This window comes from Xenopus tropicalis, chromosome 2 (assembly GCF_000004195.4).
Source record: "Xenopus tropicalis strain Nigerian chromosome 2, UCB_Xtro_10.0, whole genome shotgun sequence".
Lineage (NCBI taxonomy): Eukaryota > Metazoa > Chordata > Amphibia > Anura > Pipidae > Xenopus > Xenopus tropicalis.
Window position 1 is genome coordinate 134834374 of NC_030678.2, and position 26354 is coordinate 134860727.

Below are 26354 nucleotides of genomic sequence, written 5' to 3' on the forward strand. Positions count from 1 at the left end.
ATAATTTGTGTTTCATGTTTAATTTGGAATGGAGTTTTTTTTATACAGCTGTTATGCCTGGGTGACAGGTCCCCTTTAAAGATGAATTGATCTAAAAGGTATCATTACTACATGTTTGTCCTTTGGAAGCTGTTCTGCCATAATTTAACACTTTTTAACACAATTAACAACAAGAAAAACAATGCTTGATGCTACTCAGTGCTTCGGATGTTTAACTGGCTTTCAGTGGTCATTTTATTTTGTTTCATGACTATTCACAATTAAGAACCTTAAAATTGAATTCCTGTCTGAGATACAGCATTAAATATTTTACTCAAGAAACACCATTAACTTGTTCAGCTGTCCATAATAATAATAATAATAGTCAAAATATCCAATTACAAAATGTTGGTCTAACAAGTCACCTGTCAAAGCACCACTGAAACCACTTACATTGTAATCCCAGGTGTATTCTAATACACAACTTCTTTAGCCACAAATTTCATATACACAGCAGAACTGAAATAATTTGAACACTTTATTTAAAAACCTTTAAGGTTACATTTTATTGATTTAATATTCAATTACTTTAAACAAAAATAAAATGTAACATTAATTTCCCCAGTTTGTTAAAGGCAAAGTATTTTGACTCCATGGCTTCAATGAGAAGGGGTTAATTTGTTTCAAATTCAACATTTTTGCCTCAAACTGATTTTTGTACTGATGGTAGTGTATGAAATAATAACTGATGATCAGGGCAATGCCACCTTCTAAACTGAGTCTATGGTGGGCAACTTAGGCCAGTGTTTTGCCCACTTTATGTAACATCACTTGTGTCAATACAAGACAGATTTTGGCAAAATTGTAACTTTGCTCCCATTGAGAAGTAATAGATACATTTTGCAGCTCTCATTTAAATACCCAACAGGACTAATTCCCCTTTTGTGATTTTGCATATTTACTGTATATACACATGGAATACATCAGAACATTTAACTGCTCATGATGTATGCGTAAAAATGGTAACTATTTATAGCATTTCATACACCTTCAAAATATCAACAGCATTGCTACAAAGCAAACTATTATACTACCAAAGGACTCTATCATCTAGGCAATTGAATGTAGTGGTCTCTTATAAAGCAGTATAGAAACATGCATAAAAATAGGTCTGCAAACATTTTATGGACAAACTTTGACAAGAAAATATTGTTTGTGTATCCTTATTCCTATTTTGCCTGAATACTACAGAATTCAAAAAGGACTCATAGCTCTAAATCAGTCACTTGTTTAATCCTTGTTCTAATTACATTGGGAAGGACAGTGGAACAGACAGTGTTTAGGAAATCAATTGCGGCTTTGTATAGTTGGATACAGCTATAGAATGAGAAGAAACAAAGTTCCAGCAGCATGATGATATTTGTGGTTATAGTCAGGTTAAGTGCTTAGGGTTGTATTCATGAAGCATCCTATTACTTTACCTAAACAAAATGTTACTAAACCATTTTTAGGTTTTTTTCTACAGTCCTTTATATACAGTACTGCCACAAACATCAACTGCTTCTTATACATTAACAGTGCCAACGAAACTGCCAGGGCATTGATATGAAACCAGCTAAACCAGCAGTGGGCTTTGAGATGACGTGATAACAAACATTATCTAAAACAGAACAATACTGGTAATATGCACAGATATATATGTCTGTAAATTTCTGTGTATAAGTGTTGTGATAATGATTCCAAAGCAGCAATTCATTTCACACAGCAACCATTCTTAAGTTATCAAGCATTAATTAAAATCTAAACAGGAAAAGGGGTCAGGAAAAAAACAAATAGTTGCAGGTCTTCAAAGTCATTAAGCAGCATTAGATTGGCAATTGAAATTTCACATCAACTTGCGCTTGTTTTGCCAGTGTTACGATTTCTGAAAGTTTAACAACCTGCAGAGGGAAATAAAAACAGTACAAATTACTTAGCATTTATAGTCATAATTCTTCTTATGTGACAAAGTGACCCACGGCACAAAATAAATGTAATCTCCACAGATGCAGCTATACTTATAATGGGACACAATGGGAGTTCAGAGGCTTACTGTCACATTTATATAATAAAGATCGCCATAGCATTTTTTTTACATTAGTTCATCCCAACATTAAATCCACCTCTTAAGAGTCTGACTTCATTTTGTCAAGACTACTTGCAGCTTTTTATTACCAGTCTGCAGTTTTATTACAATTTTGTGCAGTGTAGCAAGTGTGCTAATTTATCCATGTGAACTACAATTTGGACTAAATTAGTCCTAATGTGAAATGGAGTAAATCAGAAACCACATCATTACAGACCCTTAACTATTCATACTGTATTACAATTTTACACAGCACAGCAACCCAAACGTCTTGACATTTCTTGCACTGGGGGTCTTTAACTGCACCCATAAGAATACACTGTGAAAATTCTCAAAAAATATTTAATAAAATCACCTTCTTGACTATAGTTCGTAAAACACGGATATTGAACATAACATGACACACACCTATTCATGACAGAACAGCAACGAGAAGTTACTGTTCCTGCTATAAAGCAAGGCCCCTCTCTCCTGACCCACAAATCAGTTTCTTAATAAAACATATGGTGAAACTGTACTTGAATGCAGCAACCTTGGATCAGATTTAATGGTGCAGAGCCATTGCATACAACTTTTATTAGTGGAAAATAAGTTACGCACTACTACACTTTCCCTAAAACTAGGAAACAAAGATATTAGTGGAAAGAAAATACCAATACCAGCATATCAGGTTGTTAATGTGATGTCTATGACAGTTTCCTACTCCGTCTTCCAAAAACATACAGGTGCTATATGTGGAATTTCTCAGTGCTATATAAAGAACTAATAATATCCTATGGTCAGCCCTACACACTGATGCTCACTCTAATTAAATACACTACTGTAAAATAATGTAATAACATTCCCCACATACACTGTACAATACCAGACAATGAATCTGTATTTAAACATTTGGACTCAAAAGAACTTACCATTTTTGCAGCTTCATCCAAATCATCACATGCAAGTATTTTCAATCCACTGGCCGTAATAAGTGCTTTGGCATCATCTACTCTTGTACCTGTAGCAATTAAAGCCTTTAGCATGAAAATATCTACCAGCTGGCAGCATATATTTAAGGTACAAGACAGGGAAATCTATCTACAAAGTAAGTTACATATGAGTAAAGCACTAATACATTGCAATTATAACATGTACGTTATGTTAAATGTATTTCAATTATTCTTTAAGATATACTAACTACTATAGTTTCTGCAAATTTCGTTTGCAAAAAATCATTGCGCGCGCACCCCCCGCCCCCCAGAAGACCTAACGTATGTGCTGCCGCGCAACAAGCAGCGGCTTCATCAGCGTGCATCGGTGCGGCGGGATCTTACAAGGCAGCGTTCGCGCGCATTGTTGACAACCAGTGGCTGCATCGGCTTCTGTCACTCTGCCACTTCCGGATCGCCCTGCCTTGGAGTGCAGGCTCGGTGGCGCTCCCACCACAATACAGTGATATAGTGCAGATAACTGCATCACCAAGGATCTCACGTATAAATTAATAATTTTTTTTGGTCATGTCATTAAAACCAATCATCATTTTGTACTTGTTATTGAAGGGGAACAGTTGATCACCACACTTCTTCTTTATTAAAATTAAGTAGGTGTTTTGCCAACTGCATCTTGGTGTGTCAAGTGGTACATATATATCACAAGATACTTTATATTTACTTGGTTGATTTTTCAATGCCTATGATTAAGTTTGCCTGCGCACAAAACATGTTAGGCATGATGTCTTTAATGGGTCAATAAAGCTGAGTTTTAAAGTGTATATCCACTTGCTTGAAGCTACCTTTGGATATATGATTTTTCAATTCAGCAACTTGGAAATCTGAGCAGATGTTTATATTATTTTGTCACAACCATATTCCATTTTTTCAGCTTTTGTACATTGATATTCCTGGACCAAAAACACACTTTAAAAATGAAGACAATGAAGTCCAGATATTCCATTATTTATGGTATACTTTTAGTTCTAAATTACACTGTTTACATAGCAAATAAAATTGTGTTCTTGAACCAACAAATGTATTTTTAGCTGTAATATTGGTGTGTAGGCGCCATCTCAGTGCATTGTGCCTGAGTCTGAGCTTTCAGAAGGAGCCAGCGCTACACATTAGAACTGCTTTCAGCTAACCTATTGTTTCTCCTACTCCCATGTAACTGGAGTCCCAAGCCGCACTTGGATTTCTTACTATTGCGTGCTATTCTGATATCTACTAGGAGCTGCTATTTTGATGCTTTCACATTGTTCTGCTAATTGGCTGCTGGGAGGGGGGTGATATCACTTCAACTTGCAGTAGCGGCTGCATTTCCCTCGGCTTATACTCGAGTCAATAAGTTTTTCCAGTTTTCATAGGTAAAATTAGGTACCTCGGCTTATATTCGGATCGGCTTATACTCGAGTATATACGGTACTTTAAGAAGCACTTGCGTGAGCATTTTAAGGCAATTTCTATTGCATTCCAAGTATTTGATGCCACTCCAAACACCCAAAACCACCCCTTAGGACACCTTCCCCAGAAGCAAGTTTCCAACAAGGTAAATATACAGTCTAACAAAAGACTCACCTTGCAAGCGGACTACAATAGGTATCCTTAGTTCCAAGTCCTTTACAGCCATAATGATACCTTGAGCAATCACATCACATCTCATAATGCCACCAAATATATTCACTAGTATAGCAAGGACCTGCAAAGTAAATAAAGATCAGCAGCTATAATTTTATGCAACAAAAATATTAGTTTTGATTAGTACTGATAGTACTGTAATAATCTTCAAATCCCAATAAAACAGTTTGAGTTTCTGAGAGCTACGCACCTTAAAGGAGAATGCAAGTCAAAATTTAAAAAGCATACTGCCCAATAGTCCTCCTACTGGTTAGGAAAAAACGCCACACTTTTGGCTCACCTAATCAAATATTTACTCAGTCACACTTACTTCACATTTTCTAGAACAGGCAGCCATCTCTAAAAAGGTATTCTCCCTTCCTTTCCCTCCTTGCTTCATACTGCACATGTGTTTCATTCCCTCCCCCGCCCCTCCCCTCTGGCAGAGCCGCTTCTGATTGGCTGGAGGGCATGTGTAGCTCAGAACAGGAGACAGGATCAAGTTACACACATGCTCAGAGAATAGGAAGGCTGCCGCTGGCAGCCTACAGGAAGGGGAGAGAGATGTCAGTGATGTCACTGTAGTCTTCACACTGCTGTAGGCTGCCAGCACCATATCTCAGAAAAGCAAGCAGGGATCTGGGAATTTAGATATGCAGTAAGTACTTAAAAAGAATGCCTTTAGACTTACTTTTAATTTATATTAACCTTTCATTGTCCTTTAAAGAAGAAGGAAAGCTACTGAGGCAGTTTATTCCAAACGGATAAGCCACAATACTGCAAGCTAGAACGCTATATTTATTCTGTAGAATGCTTTTCTACACCTAATTAAACAGCCCTAGAAGCTCTCTCTGTTTAACTTTCTTTCTCCTTTAACACCCGGATTAAAAGGGATTTAAGTGCCAGTACCTTATTTTCATGATGTACAGCACTTTTGTTTTTTTGCTTAAACAGCAACTCTGACCATGGTAATGTGCATGCAAACAAACTAGAATTCCCTTGTCAATAGGCTTGATGTAGAAAACATGCACTTCTGATATGAAATTTTTCCTTTCCATACTATATATATTCACTGAATTGCAATTGATGTTTAAGCACGTCTCTCTTTTTTGTATTAATTTTTATACTAACTTATAGATGATATATATTTGTGTTTTTCAGCCTAACATTTTATCCCTTGCTGCAAGCAATGTGCTGTGAGTCAGTTATATATGTGTCTAATTAGTTAGTTCCAAAAATGTCAACAATTTGCAAACTAATAATGACAAAATGCATGGGTAAACTGATTGTACTCAGACAAAATGTTAGGTTTAGGGAGAAAAATATAATTATGTCCATATGAGTAGTGAGTTTAAAAAAAACCAAAAAACAAAATTAGCTTGGCAGCTCTGACAAGAGAAAGAAGGTTAATGTGATCCCTAAGACCCCAGCATTTATTACACCAGGCAAGATGGTGCATCTTTTTTTATTTCTTAATGGAGGTAGCAATAACACATAAGTACCTTTTTATCAGATGTAATCAGTCGAAATGCCTCGGTTACTTGATGGACTGTGGCACCACCACCAACATCTAAGAAGTTTGCAGGTGTACCTCCATGAAGTTTTATTATATCCATAGTTGCCATAGCCAAGCCAGCCCCATTCACTGCAAAATATAAGAAACAAATGCATCAGTACAAATGAAAAAGAAAGCACAACACATCCTGTGTTCTATAGAAACAGAAAAATTAAGGTAAAAATGCAATTGCTTATGAAAAATTTAGCTTGTGCATATACATGTGTTTATGTAACCACTTTTGATACATATACAGCTACTTTAATCAGAAAAGGTGGTAACATCAGATATAATAGTAAAGGATATTATAGCTTGTCTACGTGCTATAAATAGCTCCTGAAGTAACAGGACAAGAAGTAAAACTGAGTGACAAAATGAAAGTCTAGCACAGGATTCCACCCGTTCCTTTGTTCATCTTAGGAAACCTAGATGCAGGACTAGCATATTGCATTATGACTCACGTTGCAAAAGACAGCATTCAGCAAGGAAACTTTACAGATATTAGTTGCTAAGCAATTCAGTCAGAATTCCATTTAAGAAATAAATGTGCTAAACAAAACTAATATACGGTAACTAAACTCTTAATTTCCTTAACCAATCTGATCCACTTAATCTACACATTTGAGAAAATCTCTGGTTTAACTATTAACCATTCCATGTCCCTCTATGAGGGGGCTGCCATATTTGGGCAGCAGTAGACTGTTAGCATTAGAAGCTATAACTGAAAGGTTGAAAAGGGACGGACAGGTTGGCAATACAGTCAAGTTTAAACAAAAACAGCACTTTCAACAAATAACATCAACATGCCCTATAGCCAAGTGTCATATTTTGAAGAGTCATTTTTAGTTTATGTGTCACTTTAAAACAAAGTCAGGGAAAATTTTCAGGTTCATATGGGTAAATAAACACCCTAGGGCAGTGCTGTCCAACAGGTGGCAAACGGGTCACATCCGGCCCGCAACCCCCCTCTAAAGGAGAAGGAAACGTGGAATTACTGGGGGGTGCCAATTTGTTAGCTACTTCCCAGTGATAAAGATTAAAATCGCTTACCTGATACCCCAGGCTGGTGCTCCTATTAGCAGAAAACTGCACCAGCTCAGGGAACAAGCAGCCAAGTGATCCTCTTCCTGCATGCGCAGTAGACAAAGAGCCTAATTATTTGTTAAAGTGCAGTTCTTCACACTACTGCGCATGCACTGCCAACAAAACAAAGATGATAGATGAGGATCGCTGGCCTGCATGTACCCCGGGTCTGTGCATTTTTTTGCTAGCAGGAGCACAAGCCTCTGGGGGGTACCTAAAATTTTGGTACCACTCCTGTGATTCCACCTTTCCTTCCTCTTTAAAGCCTGACTCTAAGACGTCTTTCTAGAGTTCCTTGGCGATAACCTGCACTGTTTTTGTTATAACAAGAAATTTGGCAAACAGACTTTCTTCTCCCACATTAGAGGAATGGGGGGGGGGGCTTTTTCTGTTCACTTGCATGTACCCATTTCTCCAACTGTCCTGGGGCAGTTTCTAAGTTCTGAGTTTCAAACTGAGAGGCCATAGCATGTGTCGGCTATACCAAAAAACATTTTTTTTAAGCTATGTTGTTTAAGCCAGGGAAGAACATAATTTTACATACCAAGGCATCCAATGTTGCCATCTAGACCAATGTAGTTTAGATCAGATTTTGCAGCTTGTCTGTCTCGCTCATCTTCCTGTGACCAGTCCCGCAGCTCAAACACTTCCTTCTGTCGATATGCTGCATTGGAGTCAAAATTTATCTTTGCATCCATACACATTACTGTAAAAAGAAACAAAAAACAAATGTACATATTGTTAAAGGCCTGTGTCCAATATAAATGACTGTATTCTAGATTATCTACAGCTGTTACTGATCTATTACTCATGTAAAATCAGATCTTGTGTTTGGAGAGGAAGATGGGTTTGCAGCAGAAATTGCAAGAAAACAGCCAGTATGTCACAGTGCCACAGGGCTGCATCAGGTATTTTACTTTGTAGTTAATGGAAATATGTCCTCATATCCCTTCAATAACAGCTGTGTTGCAGAACATAGCACAATTATGCAAAAATATAGATTAATTAATGGCTAAAATAGTATTGCAATATATCTAACTGCCTGGCCTTTACCCCTCACCAACAGCTCTTTGTAACTATGACCCAGAGTAAAATTCAAACTACCAATTTGATGTTTATAATTGTCTCACCCTTATCACCAAATACTCATAAAAACATTCATTATACTCTTTTAAAGATCATCTACTCAAAATCATTTTGCACACATATAGGCAATAAGTGTAACATCCCTCTCTGTAATTCCTTTCAATGTTACATTAGACTTTGTCCCTCAGGCAATTTTGTAACTTATAAACTTACCAACCCCTGATGCATCCTCTACCATTGGGTTTATTTCCACCATAGTAGCATCATATTTCATAAAGAGATTATACAGATTAATCATACAGTTTGCAGCTTCATCCACGATATTTGAAGGGAAGCCCATTTTTTCTGCAAGCTTGAAGAAAAAATATCAGTTGTGCTATATATAATACCAGTAAATCTGCAGTTATCGTATGATATTAACAAAAATGAGTAGAGATTTTCAGAAAAAAAATGGATTCAACATAAATATTATACCCTGACAGCTTGCTCTTTCTTTATTCCTTCAACAATATCAATGGGTTCTTTTACAATGGCATCTGGATTTTCAGCAGCAACATCTTCAATATTTACACCGCCATGGGAACTTCCGATTAGTACAGGGCCCTAAAAGAAAACAGACAAATACAGCTTAATGCAAAGTACCACAGCAATCATCCAGAGAAGTAAACACACTCAGACCATACTTGGCTACCAGGCATTTAAGGTATCACAAAAAACCCTTTTCTGTATCATGGCACAAAAACAGGTATCTAATTTTATTGAAGTCTTTTAAAGCCTTTGATCTTTGATTTCGAGATCTAAGAGGTCATTTCCGAACTGCACTTTTTCCATAATGCTTCCCAGGTAGCAACAACACTGATTCATAATGCAAAAAAGACTAATTTACAAATCTAGCTTAGTTTTCATTAAAGGGCAACTCCACCCAAACACAACTTAATCTAGCCAAATTCTCTTCCTTTTATGCTTTGAAGTGGCCATGCAAGGGCAGATTTAAGCTACAAGAACCAGGCCCTCTCAGCAGCTTATCTGTGTATGGGGCCCTCTGACAGGCCTACTTGGCAGAAGTAGATTGGGCAAGGTTTGATTATCACATCAGGACCGAACTGGTTTGGATACGCAGATAATAAATAAATATGCAGCTGCACAGCCTGCAGCACTTATTTTTTGTGTCAGGAAAACAGAACTGTAAATCTCACATGGAATCTCGATTCATACACCAACGAATGACTCTATCAGTTAAAAGTGATAAATTAGAACTTTCACACTTTACTGGCTGCTAAAAGAGCACTATAGTCCAAGGCTGGGTCTGGGAGTAGGATGGCAGTGAGATGGCAAGAGGATGAGGTAAACAAATGGAATACTGCTCCAAGAAATAACCACCAGAATAATCCCATTGCCCAGCAAAATAAGCCAGCAGCCAGCACACATGATTCCACTGCATACCAGTAACACTTGAAAATTCAGATAAACGAAGCAAAAGCTCCCATTTTCTTAAGCTGGCCATACATGGTAAGATCTTTTTGTTATCGTAGGACCAAGCTGATCGTTTAAAAGTACGAGAATGACCATTTCAAGTTATATTGTCTAGTTGAAGCTAGGAAAATGTCATGCTTGGCCCTGCAAACAACTGGACAATGGGCAAATTTAACTGCTAATTATGAAAATTTTCAAACCTGCCCAATCGAATTTCTGACCAATGTCAGATGAAAAATTGGCAGATGTGCTATAGTTCGGTGCCCACTAACCTTATGATAATTTGACAGATTTGTCTGATCACACTGAAACTGGTCGTTAGGGAGAGAAAAATCTAAACATGTATGGCCACCTTTAGTCTAAGCGTCCCTGCATAATAACAACTAGGACGCATCTGGTGTGGTAAGATACATAAGCAATGGGTTCGTTTTGCTGCTCCAACAAAGATCATTTGAAAGCTTGTCCTCCTATTATTTTATTAACCACAGATTCTCCCTAGAGGAGAATCTTGTTTACATCAAAGAAGAGAATTGGGAATGGCAGCCTAAAGACTGGAAAACCAATCATAGCAGGGTGTCTAATGAAGATAAAATGTTCATATAGCTGCAACACTATTATAACTTCTAGTATACCTTGCATGCTCTTCTCCCATAATACTTTCAACTCCTTTCCAATAAACTACATATAATTTATAAATACCTTTCGATACCTCAAGAGAACATTTTTCCTCCTTTCCTCCTTCATAGAATTGAATAAACCCCCTTCAAATCTACAAAACACCTATTCCTAAAAAAAAGTCTGAACAGAGATGCTTGTTGTTGTACTAAATGAGAAAATATAAAATCGGAATACTTTATAGAATGTGGTGTTTTACTGCCATCTAGAGGTAACAGGGAAGGGGACTTGACAAACAGTGTTTTCCATAAAAAGAATACCTACAAAAAGTACCAAACATGCAAAATAAGGACTACTGCTGCTATGTTAATTTGTAAGCAACTATTAATATTAGAATGTATAACTGGTTACTAGGGTATGGTGACCTTAGTAACCAGAAAGGACATTAATAAAAAGTAATATTAAAAAAATCTTGTTTCAAAATGAATATGCTTTATAGTTGCAGTGCAATGCTTATCCTTGGAAATGGACAGCCTTAAATTTTAGATTTGAGCAAAAATAACAGAAAAGCAAAAATACCATAGAAAACAGTTTAATTAATACTTTTGCAGTGTTGCTTACTTAAGAGTACAAGATGGTGAAAATAATCTTCAGCTAAGACTTTAACTACAGAAACACCCCATCCTTATCTACCCCAGAAGTCCAGTCTACCTAGCCAGATTCTCTTAGTTTTATGCTTTGAAGTGGCCATACACGGGCAGATTTACAGAACCTTCAGACCAACTCAGCGGCTTATTAGTGTATGAGGCCCTCAGACAGGCCTACTTGGCAGATGTCAGGTTTGATTATCAGGTCAGATCGAGGACCGAATTGGTTTGTTGAAGCAGTCCTCCTTGACCTTTATATCCGCTCATCTAGTTACCTCACCAAATAAGTGGATCTTTACGTGTCAGCTTTCTGACCTGCAATGCTGACTCAAACAATTATGTATAGGTTTTTCACCATAGTACATCTAGCAAATATTTAAATATTATTTGATAATACCTGCCTTTGTTATTACTTGAATCAGACAGTCTTTATCCCTGTGTCATAAAATTTACCAAACATTTGCAGTAGGTTAATATGCAGTTGAAATAATTAATGGAAAGAAACAGTTTTAAACTTTTTGTTTTTTTTAAATTATGAATTCTGCATCATGCATTCTGAAGCCACTAACTTTTTTTTTTGTGGAAACCAAAGACATAAAATAGCTTCGTCATATAAATCAACTCACTTGGAATGCCCTTTCCATAGCAATTGCAAAGTAGTATTCCCTCCTGGGATACCTTCGTTCACAGATAAACACATGATTGCAAATCCTGCCCTTTTCACCTGTCTGTTTTGTGAAAAGCTTCTTCCCAATCATCTGAGATGCAATGTCTTTGGCTTCTTCGGGTCTAAGATGAAAAGAAAGCAGTTTATCTATGGGTAATATAACAACCACAAGGCAAGTATTTGTATACTTTTTGAAATGTAAATCAGAGGAAGAACAAGCAAAAAATATATATCTAAAATACTGTTACTGTGTAAACAATTGTGAAATAAAAGATGCACTAAATTTACTCCAGGCTTATATTTTATCAACCTGTGATTTACCATATTCAAATAAAGAACCAGTATAACTGACAATAGTTAATGTTCTCTAAACTATCAGAAGCTCAGGTAGATCAGATACCTATTCACTTACAGTTCTACCTTTGTAGAAGTGAATATACAGAAAAAATTAACTGCTTGAAGCCTGAAGTCAGGATTCCACCAGTTCATGTCAACACCATTGTTACACTCCCTAAAAGTGGCTGACCAACTAAGATCACACCAAAAATGGCATGTAATACTAAGGAACTAAAGCCTTCTACAGTCAGCTAAAGGGCAAGTCAGAAGGCTACTGGAATAATGTTTTGTGAATGGATTAGACTAAAAGAACTTTTTGGATAGAATAATAAGCATTGGTGAAAAGCAAAAACTGCATTACAGTGCAAAAAACCTTATACAATTTGTAAAACATGGTGGTGGCAGTATCATGGTTCCATACATGGAAAAAGTTAATCATTTTTAAAATTAGAATTGTTTGCTTAAAGGACAAGGCAACGCAAAATATAATGTTTTGCCTAATAAAAGAAAACAAAATTCTAAGCAGCTTTGCAATATACATTTATTACAAATTTGTAATGATTTTTTAGTTATTTGTATATATAATTGCTATTAAAAGCAGTGTTTACCTTTTCTATTCTCTGCCCTGGTGACTCTGACTGTTGAAACAATGTAACACAGGCAGCAGACTGACAGACCTGACTTGCCGGAGGAGACTGACAGTTGTAACATTGTTTAAAAAGTAACAACCAGGAGTTCAGCAAATGCTGCTTTCAATAGCAATTACATTTACAAATAACTTTTAAAGCACTACAATTTTTTAATTATTTCATATTGGAAAATTGCTTAGAATTATGTTTTCTTTTATTATGCAAAAAATTATTTTTGGGGTTGACATGCCCTTTAAAATGAACTTTATGGGAGATGGCCTTCTGATAATTCAGAACTTTTTGGATAACAGGTTCCCAAATAGGAGATGCCACATCTGAAATAATGAAACAGGACCTTGAACTTAATGGGAACTAAGCTGCAATCCATATTGGTGGAAAAACCATCCTTTTAGGTTAATTTTAAGGACTAAAGCTGGCCATACGTGTGCCGATAAAACTAGGTTTCGTTTGATTTTAGGACCACGTGTGGGCTCAGAATTATTGTCCTAATCATGGTGACTGATCGTTTAGTCGATTGGCCAGGTTAGAAAAGTTTGGTCGCATAATGATAAAATTCGCATGTATTTTTTATTGAACGGTATCCTTGGGGGATCTACAATGGAAGTCACTTTTGTACGATTGGTGTCTGCCAACTACTTCATGTACAGAACATCCTCTGATTTGTATTTTTAGGGCTTTATCCTACAATTTCAGACTGAATGTTAGTTTAAGATTGTTGAATTTAAATGTACAGTCGATATCCGAACGTTTGCTAGAAGATCACTTATATGCAAAATACCAGGTCTCAAGCTATCTGGATAATATATCCTATACTTACCGTATATACTCGAGTATAAGCCGATCCGAATATAAGCCGAGGTACCTAATTTTCCCTAAGAAAACTGGAAAAACGTATTGACTCGAGTATAAGCCTAGGGTGGGAAATGCAGCCGCTACTGCTAAGTTTCAATAATCAAATTATTTAATAAAAGGACACTCACAAGTGCTTACATGACTACCATATAAATAAACACAATGTGTGGGCTGGAAAATGAGGCGCATCCAACATAAGATAACCACATGCAAGGCTGTACAGGTTAATATCTCATTTCATTTTTGTAGTGTCTAGGTAATGATAGTCCTGCACAGTTTTGCCCTGTTAGGATATGTTGCCATAACTGTATGTTATGTCATACCCGCTGGAGTAATAATGCTGCAGAATGCATAACAGCAGTGTGCTACACTTGGGCCACCACAAGTGTAGTAGTTAAGTATCTATCTCTCTATAATTACTGCTTCTCCTGCCACACTGCTATAAAATAAGGGCTGCACTGCCAACACATTACTAACAGGGAACTCAGCCCTTGACTTTTACAGAGTGTTCCTAGGCTTTGTCAATATTCAGCTCCACCTCACCCCAGGTGGGCTATTATTAAAAAAATTCTGTTAGCTAAAAACACAACACCAGGGAAATGTACACCGTGAGCTTTATGTGGAACATGAAATGGTGCACCCCCTACCTGCACCCCCGACCTGCAGATCCGTCCTCAGAGCATGAAGGAAGGCCGCGCGGCGGCCCCTACCTGCACATCCATCCTCAGCATAACGAAGGGACTGCGTCCCCCCCCCCCGTGCGGCGCGCGTACACCTGTACCCCCGACCTGCACATCCATCCGCAGCTTAATCGAAAGGGCAGCGTACCCCACAAGCGGCGCGCCTGCACCTGCACATCCTTCCTCAGCATAACAAAGGGACTGCGGCCCCCCCCCCCCCCCCCCCCCGTGCGGCGCACTTGCACCTGCACCCCTGACCTGCACATCCTTCCTCATCATAAACTAAGAGACTGCGCTGTCCCCACCCCGTGCGGCGCGCCGGAACACACGCATGGCGCTGCACGCTCTCCCCGTACACACGCGACGCTCGGGCAACGCTCAGGCGCCGCACGGGGGGGTTGCGCCTCGTTCTTTGGTTCACGATCTGCCAACGGATGTGCAGGGAGGACAAGTGAGCCAGCTTGACTCGAGTATAAGCCGAGGATTCCTTTTTTAGCACATTTTGAGTGCTGGAAAACTCAGCTTATACTCGAGTATATATGGTACATTAGTTTATCATAAATCTTTAAACTGATCAATGTGGAGTCGCTACTCCACATAAATGCTACTTACATTGGCACTTCTGGACAATTTACATTTTACATTAATTTGCATTATTCATTCATTCCTGTAATGGGATCTTACTACTTGTCCTTCAGTTTTCACAGAGGGTGAATTAGTAATGGGGGTCCCAATAAATGATCTATAGAGCCAAATTTAAAAATGAAACTCACGAATAAACAATCTTTACTCCTCCTTTCAAACCGCCTTCAAAAGTGCCTTTTCCTCTGCCGCCAGCCAGTACTTGTGCTTTAACAACCAGATCCTTTGAACCTTAGGAAGAAAAAAAAAATATTTTGAGTCTAGTAAAACACTCCCAGGTTAAACTGGCTCTGCATTAGTTTAATTATATTTTTTAGTTATTTACAGTTCTATACTGACACATGGAACTACTTGATTATAACATTTCTGCAAAACCTCATTCAGCATACTTTCTTTGTTTTTAAAATATTCATTACTATGCCACTGAAACTGATTTTTACACTACTATTTTAAAGAAAAACTAATTCCCCAAACAATGTAAGTCTCTATAAAAATGAAACAGCCCATATGTGAAACCCTGCTTCATAAAAACATACCTTCTTAGTAGTATTTAGTGTGCGAGTAGGTAATCCTAAATAGAAAATTGTCATTTTAAGTACAAAGGGCCTCCCCCTGGGATCATATCTATTAACTTGCTGAAGCTCCAAGGAACATTTACTGGAATGAAAAGAAAGCTACAAGACTTCGATCTGGCCTATGCCATGGTGTAGCCAGTGAAGCTAAAAATCATTGATGCAAACAGGGCATATTTCTTCTCCACCCCTGAGCAAGCCCTTTTGAGACCTTGAGGTGAGACTGGGGAGAAGCCCTAGACCCTGAACATTTCTTCCAGCTACTGGACAATATTGTTTGCAGAGAGCACCTCCGCACTAAACAGAGCAATTTATCTATCCAAAGCAGTGCAAGAGTAAGACTCGTGCATTATAAAATATTACTCTTCCACTATTAAATATCTACCAGATGGTACAGATCCAAATCGGTGCCTGGAATAGGTGAAACGGACTACCATGATTTCCAAATACTTAACACCGAACCATAAGAGTTTAAACTGATCTTACTGACACACTGCAGCCACGGAGCTCCCCTGACCAACAAGAGCACTAATGCAACCTTGCTATGGGCAACCACTTTCCACAGTTTGCACTAAGTTATGGATACTAAGCCCACCAGACTGTAAGAGTTTGGCAGGGTGGAAAGGTTCTCTCTTTTGACCAGCTTTGTTATTCAACTTCTTTCGTTTCTGTAGTCCCCTCTTCCCTCCCCCCTATCCTTACTTGGTTGGAAAAAAATCTCTATGCAGCAGCGATAATATGCAATGTTGACCTTGCCCCCTGCCCCAGTCTGCATCATGGGTGACTTTAATTACTGCCTGGATCCCCTTATGGAAAGACTGCCCTCCATTACAGTCCCTTCATCCAAACTTACACACTGGGACAGTCCTATAATTTCGTTGATAAATGGTGCTAGATGGTGCTAATGCTAAAGAACTCTCCTGTTACTCAGCAACACACCACTCTCTAACCAGAATAGACCTGATAGAGATGCACTATTTAATCACCTACACAGATCACAGGTCCCTGAAATAGCAACTGAATCTGTCAATATGATCAAATTATATTGGCAGGAAAAAAGTACACAGCACCCCCTCCAATAGTGCGGGCCGCCTTTAAAGCAGTAGCCAGGGGAACCCTAATAGCAGGCACTGCCAAAGCGTGGTTCAGCATAGTTTAGTGGCGAAAGTAGGTCACTCTGAATCCATGTACATAGCCAATCCCACTCCGGATTGCAACAAATTTGGTGCTGCTCTCTGGTGCCTCAACATTCACCATCTTAAACTAACCAAAGAACAGCTGTTACGTGCTACGGCTATTACCTTTGCCTTTGGAGACAAAAATGGCAAACCCCTTGTCCACCTTGCCAGAGCACCACAGCTGTCCCTAAATTTTTTTCCTCTACTGTGGAAACCTTAAAGGGGTAGTTCACCTTTAGGTTAATTTTTAGTATGTTATAGAATGGTTAATTCTAAGCAACTTTTCAATTGGTCTTTATTATTTATTTGTTATAGTTTTTTAATTATTTGCCACCTTCTTCCAACTCTCTGCAGCTTTTAAATAGGGTCACTGACCCCGGCAGCCAAAACACTATTGCTCTGTGGGGCTACAGTTTTATTGCAGTTGTTACTTTGTAACTCTCTTTTATATTCAGCCCCTCTCCTATTCATATACCAGCCTCTCACCCAAACCGCTCTGTGGATGCTAAGGTAACTTGGACCCTAGCAACCAAACAGATGCTTAAGCCAAACTGGAGAGCTGCTGAACTGAAAATGAAATAACTAAAAAAACTACAAATAAAAATTGTCTCAGAATATCACTCTCTACATTATACTAAAAGTTAACTCAAAGGTGAACAACCTCTTTAATCTCTCTCAACAAGATAGCACTACTTTTCTCTCGACACATCCACCACCCATTACACCAAACCCATCCTCTTGCCTAAACTCATACAATACCAAACAAAATATATGGACTCCCCTAATATGAAATAGTGCAAGACATACTGTATTTTCCCTCAGGCAAGTCTAAATGGCTTTGTTATAAAATGTTACCAAACCTACATTAAATAAATACTACATAAACTTCATATAAAATCCTGGCCAAATGACTTGTTAAAGTGGCCTCTACTCTAATAAGTGATCCTGACAAGACAGGATTTATTTAAAGCACTTCACTTACTCTAATAGAAAAAACTACGCTAGTAGGACCCTGTGTGGAAGTCCTACCGGCTTTAGAAAACCAGTACTATTACAGTGTGAGCTAAGGAAGAAGCCAAAAGGCTAGTGTTTTATTTTTTTCCTCTTATCCCTGCCCATCTCCTTTTTGTTTAAGCCAGACTTTTTTTATGGCAGGGATGCAAGACATATACTTAAAATATCATAGAAAACAAATCACAAATTAAATTTTCTGTCTCTCTAATGGTCCGTTTCTGATTTAGCTATCGAAGCAGAAGCAATAAAACAGCTTAGTTAATTGGAGAGTAAACAAACCTGAACAAACTGAACCTCTAAAACAATAACAGCTGCCACATAAAATTATATTGTGTGGTTAAAAAAAGGTTTAATTATGTGATGACTTCATTCCAAAAACATTTAGTAAATTAAATATATAAGTATTTTTGGTATATAATACAAGCATGCATTTTGGCGAAGCTAAGCTTAGGGGTAATCGCAAATCATCAAGCAGAAAATGAGATTGGCCTGTCATATAATCTGATGCTACACGGTTACATTCTAATGCTAATTGCACTGGTTTCTGAGCTTCCATGTAGTAATTATCCGTATTAATTGTCAGCCGTACATTGTGACTAGGGACTAGGGAGTTAGACCTTAAAGGAACAGTAACACCAAAAAATGAAAGTGTATACAAATAATTAATATATTTTGTACTATTGCCCTGCACTGGTAAAAGTTGTGTGTTTACTTCATAAACACTACTACAGTTTATATAATAAGCTGCTGTGTAGCCATGGGGGCAGCCATTTAAATTGAAAAAAGGAGAAAAGGCACAGGTTACTAAGCAGATAACAGATAAGTAGCATAGATTCCCATTGTATTCTACACAGTTTATCTGTTATCTTCTTATGTAACCTGTGCCTTTTCTCCTTTTTTTAATTTAAATGGCTGCCCCCAGGGCTACACAACAGCTATTTCTATTAACTACAGTAGACTTTCTGAAGCAAAAACACAACTTTTACCAGTGCAGGGCAACAGTACATATTATTTTAATTATTTTAAAACATTTTTATTTTTTAGTGTTACTGTTCCTTTAAGCTCAGTAAGTGACAGCAGCACAGAGCATGAACAGTAAATCAGCAGAAAAAAAGATGGGGAGTTACCGACGCATCTTTGGAGGCATAGAATCTCCATGCTAAAGGCCTTTGGTGGCCTTGGGCTGATACAGAAGCCCAGAACATAATGTGTAAAATTTTCTTTAGTTAGATGTTATTTCTCCTTTAAACAAGGGTTATACACCCCATCTTTGACAGAGTATACATTTCCTTTAGATCAAAACACTCAGCAGAACTCTTACCAATTTCTTTAGCTACTGTAAAAGCCTCATCTGGTGTTTTTGCAACACAACCTTTTGGAATGGCAACACCAGCACTTTTCAGCAGGTCCATGCTCAGATACTCATGAAGAGACAGATTCCGGTGTTGCTGTGCTTGGACACCATGGCACCCGAACACTCCAGGAAATCCACTGAGTACCTGAAACAAGAACACATCATATAATGTTTTTTAAATGTTTATTGATACTGACAGTGTTAAGCGAATACTAAAGGAATGTAAAGACAGGTTATTTGAGTGGTATTTGTTGTATTTTAATGTTGTATTTTTGCACAACGTTCAAAAATGTTTTAATTTGGTCACTTCAATGCCATTTTAAGGTATACTTGCAAAGAATCTAGTTCTAGTCAATCAGTTTATCATTTGTTGTGCAGGTGGGACGTCAAGGTGTGCTCAGAGTGCAATAAACATGCATTTATGGTGCAAAGACTTGCCAGTGCGTGCAAAGGCTGCTGTCAATTCTGCCACTGAAAAGATCTTTACATTTTAACAGCTAATATAGACCTAACTACAGTTAGCAGCTTATGTTACATATAAAAATGTATCCATAAACGCTCCGACCGTTCGTTCGCTCAATCGGTCCAATCGTATTTTCCGCGACTTTTTTTGGCGCTTCCGTGACTTTTTTGTATTTTTAGCACGAAAAAATCTGATCGGTTTTGCTGCTGTTTAAAATCGTTTGGTACAAAAATGTTGTGACTCTCGGATCGCTGATACGATATTATCGTGACTAATACGTTTTTTTTTGTAAGCTTTTTCGTGATATTTGCGATCTTCAGAAATTTTTGTTTCCAATCCGAATTTTTCCCATTTGGGATTTGAACTCGTGTTTTGATAAATCTGCCCCTTAGAATCATATTTATTATTGAGTGTAAGCCAACATCACCAGTGATGTTGCCCATACCAACCATCCAGCAATTACATTTGAATGGTCACCTGCAAGTTAGACAACAAAAGCAAAGATCTGGTTGGCTGCTATGGGCAACATCACCAGTGATGTTGGCATAACATTGTAATAAACATAAAAAAATAAACGTTAAATCACATTCTACTCATCATTTTAAAAAACGAAAAATCCCTGACCACAAACCAACTGAGCACCAGTGGGATGAAATAAGTCATCTGAAATAGGGCGATACGGCAATGCAGGGCAGAATCCACTATGCAACGATTGATTGATCGATCCTAGCCTTCCTTCTGGATATCAAGGAGTTGGGCTAGGATCGATAAATCGATCATCGCATAGTGGATTCTGCCCTGCATCGCCGTATCGCCCTATTTCAAATGACCGGAAGCCAAGTTTTATTTTCTAATAAAGCATTCAAAATAATAAATGGTGTGCAGGATAGGGCAATTATTGGGGCAGGGTAGAATAGATTTTTTACTAAAAAAATTTTAGTGTTTAGATGACCAGTGGCATACATATTTAAGGATTATTTGTACCAGAGAACATGTGGAAGAAATAATGCTGCAAATCTTGAATATATAGTTAGGAAACAACTAAGTTTAGCAAAAATTACACTACAAAATACTTTTTGCTTACTTGAATAATTCAGAACCTGTACTTTCTAAAAGCAGTGATCCCCAACCAGTGGCTTGTGAGCAACATGTTGTTTACCAACCCCTAGCATGTTGTTCTCAGTGCCCCCAAACCAAGTAGTTATTTTTGAATTCCTGACTTGGTGGCAAGTTTTGCTTGAACAAAAACAAGAACCTGCCCGCAACCCGCAGGTGATGTGCCGAGGTCAGCCTGAACCCACCTGACCCACGGGTATCGGGCCAGCCCACACATCACTAACGGATACTGGTAAGAACTCCTACTGATAAGGCCAATACTTTGATCGTGTTTGACTTTTTGAATTTCAATGTCTTTTAAAGCCTATACTGGCATATGTTTAACAAAAATCTTTAAAGCATTAGAAAGTAAAATTTTTTGGAATGGCCAAGTCAAAGTCCTGACCTTAATCCTATGGACATTTTGTATAAGGACCCAAAGCAGGCATATCATGTGAGAAAGCCCACCAACATCTGCATTGAAGCTTTTCAAGGCGGAGAATGTGCTAATATTTTATCAAGCTAATCTGCAGGACTAATCAACAGTTACAGGAAATGTGTAGTTAGTTATTGCTGCCCAAGGCATGCCAGTTACTGAAAGTTAAGGTTCACATACTTTTGACACACATAAATATGTAACTATGGATCATTTTTCTCAAGAAATAAACAAGCATCATGTTCTCCCTTGTTAAGTTATTCCGATTTAGACCTAGCACTAATAACAGATTACATTTAAGTCATACACATGCAGAAATCTAAAAAATTCACTAAAATTCAAGCACCGCTGTATATGACAATGTATGGTAACGACAGCATTTTAGGTATGAATGATAAAGTTTGTTTGCAGGGGCCAAATCTCAAAAGTTGAAAATATGCACTTATATTTAAATGTCTTTATGAGCTTCACACGCCGACTCAAGAAGAAATGTGAAATTTCTACTTAACTCAAATAGTACTCTTAAGTGGCAAAATTACTGTTATGGCTTTCAGACATAGAGTGCCCCTTTATTTACTCTGCATTTAAAGCAGTGCAACATTGCTGTTGTTTCCTTATTCCGTGACTGATCAGATCTTCAAAGCAGAGATTTAAAACTACATGCTCAGGATTGGTAAGGACTACATAGCAGCAAATCACAACATTAATATGAGAGAGAAACCTTGGCATGTATTACTCCTCTGTTAAAGTGTTGTGAGTAGAACAACCCCCTGCTTTTGAGCTTTGGCAAATGAAAAGCTAACACATTATTTTCTCTTCATCTCAGAGACCTATTGTTGTTAGAGATATGCAAACCAACCTCCCAAGCAAATTGACCCATGCTGTAGGAAATCAGCTAGGAAGGAAGGATACATTTTCAACACAAGTCTTATTTACCATTCAGCAATGGGCTATATTAGGTGTACATACCCTGTAATATGATTTCAACAAATAAATATTAGTTCACGGAAACAAAATCATGGAGCACATGGGTAAGCCATATAAATCCGTAGCCCCATAGGTAATCAACGGCAAAGTTTACCCAGGTGCAGTAACCCATAGCAACCAATGCCATGTTTGCTTTTGAATAGGTGACCAGCAAATGCTACCTGTTGCTATTGGTAATTAGACCTGTAGCAAACTTTGCATCTTACTTAACGCCCCTGGAGTGTTGACTCCAACAACAGTGGGAATTTATTTTGGCATGTAAAGCTTTCCCACGGATCCTGCTCACTATAAGATTCCCAAAACACTGTACACAAAGATAAGAATAGACTTATAAATAAAGGCTATAAATGTTAATGGGTGTCAGGTGACTCTAGCTGTTCCAGGCACATATGAGCAACTTGAGAGCAATGCTATTCAACAAAATATAGGGACAGCTGCAGGAGCTGGGTTTTAAATGCCCATGAGTTACACAAGACAGGCCTGAAAATCAACTAGTCTGCAGCTATTCCTAAAAACATAGCATGCATATATGTTTAAATCTACTAAACTCTTAAAGAAGGCATATAGGATAAATGAAAAAACCTCATCTTGTAAGCAATTATGAATAATATATGATGCTGATTTCACTTAGGTCTATAAATTAATCCTATCTTTAAAAAATGGCCCCTTTATTGGAGCTCCCTATAGATCCTCTCAGGTCCATATCCGTCTTCCAAATAAGGGAAGGTCATGTCCTAACGGTCCCTACCGGAAGCACAGTAGGAGAGAAATAGCCAATCACAGCCCTGCAGTCACACAAGCAAAGACAGGCTTCAGTTCCCTAACAGGTCAGTCTAGCTCAGGGGTGGACAAACTACGGCCCGTGGGCCACATCCTGCCCTTTTGCCTTTTTAATCCGGCCGCCGACTCCAGCCCCTTTAAAAGCATTACGGGCCCTGATTGGTTGCACCCCGTGCATAAACAGTTACATAGGGTTGAAAAAAGACCAGAGACCATCAAGTTCAACCCTTGCAAGTAAACCCAGCACACACAACCTATTCTTACCAATCTATACACTCGTATACATAAACTATATATACAAACATAAGAAGCTTTTGCCAGAATTCAGATTGCCAGTCCAGACCAAATCACTGAGGACCCATATAAATTAATTTAGGTGTAGCCCGAAGGTATTTGTAGGATAGGGGTTAAAGGAACAGTAACACCAAAAAATAAGTGTTTTAAAGCAGTGGTCCCCAACCTTTTTTGGATCAAGGACCGGTGTGAACTACAAAATTTTTTCCGCAGACCGGGGGGGGGGGGGGGGGGGCGGTGCGGCGCAATGAATTTGCGTTCATCTGTGCCTTTATATGCGTGGCACATCCATCTGCACCTTTATACCTGCGGCGCTTTCCTCTGAGCCTCTATATGTGCAGCGCGCCGCTTTTATACGTGCCTTTCTTCTGGCGTCGCTTAGTGTACGCCTCACATTCCCCGCGCTGGGGAACAGAGGCGGCCCACTAGAAAGCGGTCCGCGGACCGGCAGTTGGGGACCCCTGTTTTAAAGCACAACTGGTGTGTTTGCTTCACAAAATCTACTACAGTTTATATAAACTAGCTGCTCTGTAGCCATGGGGGCAGCCATTCATGCTGTAAAAAAGAGGAAATGCACAGGGTACATAGCAGATCATAGATAAACTACATAGTTTATAATGGGATTCTTCAGAGCTTATCTGTTATCTACTATGTATCCTGTGCTTCAATGGCTGCCCCCATAGCTACCCAGCAGCTTGTTTATATAAACTATAATAGTGTTTCTGAAGCAAATACACCAGTTTTACCTGGGGAGGGCAACAGTACATTTTATTTCCATTACCTGAACACACTTTATTTTTTTTTATGTTACTGCTCCTTTAAATAGAGAAGATGCAGTTTGTCAAACTTTCCTGCTCAGATGTTATGGTCCTGACAATGCAGCGGAAGCCAGTTGTCGGATCTGACACCTGCTACATTGTTTATGGAGTCAGAAGCAAAGACCAGAAAAGAATAAACACTGCTTTGCACTACTATTTACAAGTAATTTAAAAGCCGCTTAATATTTTAATGAATGTATATTGGAAAGTTGCTTAGAACTGTTATCCTTTCACAGTGACCTCTTTAATGCTGCAAATAAAGAATGGAAGTTAAATGTCCTTATTATTGAGGTTTAAAGGGGTGGAAAGATATGCCAGGAACGTCTGGGCATATAACAAGCTAATAGAAAAGCAAGGGAGAACAGCAGGCAGCCAGAAAAAAGGTCAGGCAGATCCGTTTACTGTTACTGCTGGATGTCAGTGCAAGGGCATCTGCCTCCCTCTCCTGGCATGACCCGCCTGCTCTGCAGCCACAGCAAGGGAGCCCAATATGGCCAAGCCGGGCAATGAAGGCTTTATAAACAAACAAAAAAAGATTCAGTTGTTCAGAATACAGAAGCCATTCCCTATATAATCAGCACTGCCAAACGTGTTTCAGCCTATACAAGTTGACGGGATGGGGGTGAGCGGGTTAGTAGCACTGCAGCCCAAGCAAAGTGTAGGGCTGTACTAGCAGGACGGACCCAGCGCTACAGGTACAGTGCAAGCCATACACATTGCGTTGGTAGGTGACGCGTTTGGAACAAGTCGCTCCTGCGTTACGGCAAGCGGCCAGCGTGAGTACAGGCAACCATTATAGCACAGGCACCAGGGAAAGAGGCGGCCCTATCGGGCGCAGTGTGAGAAGACAAATATACATATACAGGCGATTCAACTGTGCCGGGGCCTCGGCTTTTGGGGGCCAAATACGCCAGCGTTCCCTACAGCGCACATTATATCAACTGAGGAGCTGCCAGCCAATATCGGCCTGCACTGCGTAACAATTACCTGAACTGCCGAACCGAGAGCTGCGCGGGGCGCCCGACTCCTCAACCCAGCTGACAGCCGGCTGTACATTATGGAGGCCGCCATGTTGTCTCTATCAGACACACCTCGACTTTGAGCTCCCCGCGCAGGCGCAGATAGGAACGTCAGAAAGCTAGAGGGGAGCGGAACGTCAGAAAGCTAGAGTGGAGTGCAACAAGCCGCCGCTAGGGGGCACAGCGCGATGCATTTTTCAGGCGAAACTATTCAGGTAGAAGGTCACACTCTATCACTACGGAGATTGTTTTAGTTCTGGTTGAAAGCAGGTTAGATTTGATTGATAGTTTTGAAGTCAGTGCGTTACGAAAGGGGTAATTCACCTTCACCTTAACTTTTACTGTTATAGAATGGCAAAACTCTAAGCAACTTTTTAATTGGTCTTCATTTTTATCATCTATAGTTTTTGAATGATTTGCCTTCTTCCTCTTTCCATCTCACTGACCCCAGCATCCAAACAACGATTGCACTGTAAGGCTACAATATTACCAATATTATTACTTTTTATTACTTACCTTTATATTTAGCCCCTCTACTATTCATATATCAGTCACTCTCTCAAACCACTCCCTGGTTACTAAGGTAAATCGGACCCTAGCAACCAGATAGCTGCTGAAATTCCAAACTGGAGTGCTGTGAAACAAAAAGTAAGATAATTTAAAAACTACCAGTAAAAATAGAGGCTGCCTAATAGCCAATCTTAGCTCTTATTTGGCACCTCCATGAACTTTTATGATGCTTGTGTTGCTTTCCAAGTCTTTTTACATTTGACTGTGCCTGATAAGTAAGAAGGGTTGGGGATCCCTGCTCTAAATCATGCTAAAAGTTAACGCAAAAATGAACAACCCCTTTAAAAGGAATATGACTTATTAGTCAACATTTTTAAAGTATAGTTACATGGATACCTAGCTTATTCAGATTTAATTGTATTAAAAACTTTATACCTAAATAGGCTGCTTGAATGTGTAATGTAATTGCTGTAAGCTTGTGTGTTTTATAATGTAACTCTGTGACAAAATATGAGAATATTCAAATCACCTTGGAGTTCTATGGCCTGTATAAAAGCAAGTGCTTCTCTGCATCCCTGTCCACCAAAAAATGTAAAATCATTCACACAATGTTAAAGATTAATTAATATAGCAATTGCAAACACTAACTGCCATTAGCAGAAATTGATAGCACCCATGCCCATCTATCATAAATGATACAGCATGAAACTACCTCACCCAAACTCCCATGAGAGAAACAACTGACAGAATGCACCTTATAAATTACATTAGGGCAGGGGTCCTAAAACGTTTTAAGCAGAGGGCCAGTTAGGCACCCCCAAGTGACTTTAATCGCTTACCCCTTTACCCCAGG

At 38.7% G+C, this 26354-nt stretch overlaps 1 protein-coding gene across 1 annotated transcript; it reads right to left on the reverse strand.

Moving 5' to 3' along the window:
- Window positions 1–526: 526 nt before the first annotated feature.
- sucla2 (succinate-CoA ligase, ADP-forming, beta subunit) lies at window positions 527–25057 on the reverse strand. Its single transcript, NM_203902.1, has 11 exons — window positions 24960–25057; window positions 19067–19244; window positions 15113–15212; window positions 11781–11943; window positions 8894–9022; window positions 8633–8771; window positions 7878–8039; window positions 6198–6340; window positions 4657–4777; window positions 3016–3104; window positions 527–1919 (listed from the first exon to the last, which is right to left on the reverse strand). The coding sequence occupies exons 1-11, from the start codon at window positions 25041–25043 to the stop codon at window positions 1845–1847; spliced, it is 1383 nt and encodes a 460-aa protein (NP_989233.1). The 5' UTR covers window positions 25044–25057; the 3' UTR covers window positions 527–1844.
- Window positions 25058–26354: the final 1297 nt, after the last annotated feature.

Bases quoted from the DNA above. Each gene is read 5' to 3' on its own strand.
- sucla2 (NM_203902.1), bottom strand. From the start codon at position 25,043: ATGGCGGCCTCCATAATGTACAGCCGGCTGTCAGCTGGGTTGAGGAGT. The intron at 11,944-15,112 runs GTGAGTTTCATT...TTTTCATCTTAG, and splicing joins GGAGTAAAGATTGTTTATTC to ACCCGAAGAAGCCAAAGACA. The intron at 8,040-8,632 runs GTAAGTTTATAA...TTCTTTTTACAG, and splicing joins AGAGGATGCATCAGGGGTTG to TAATGTGTATGGATGCAAAG.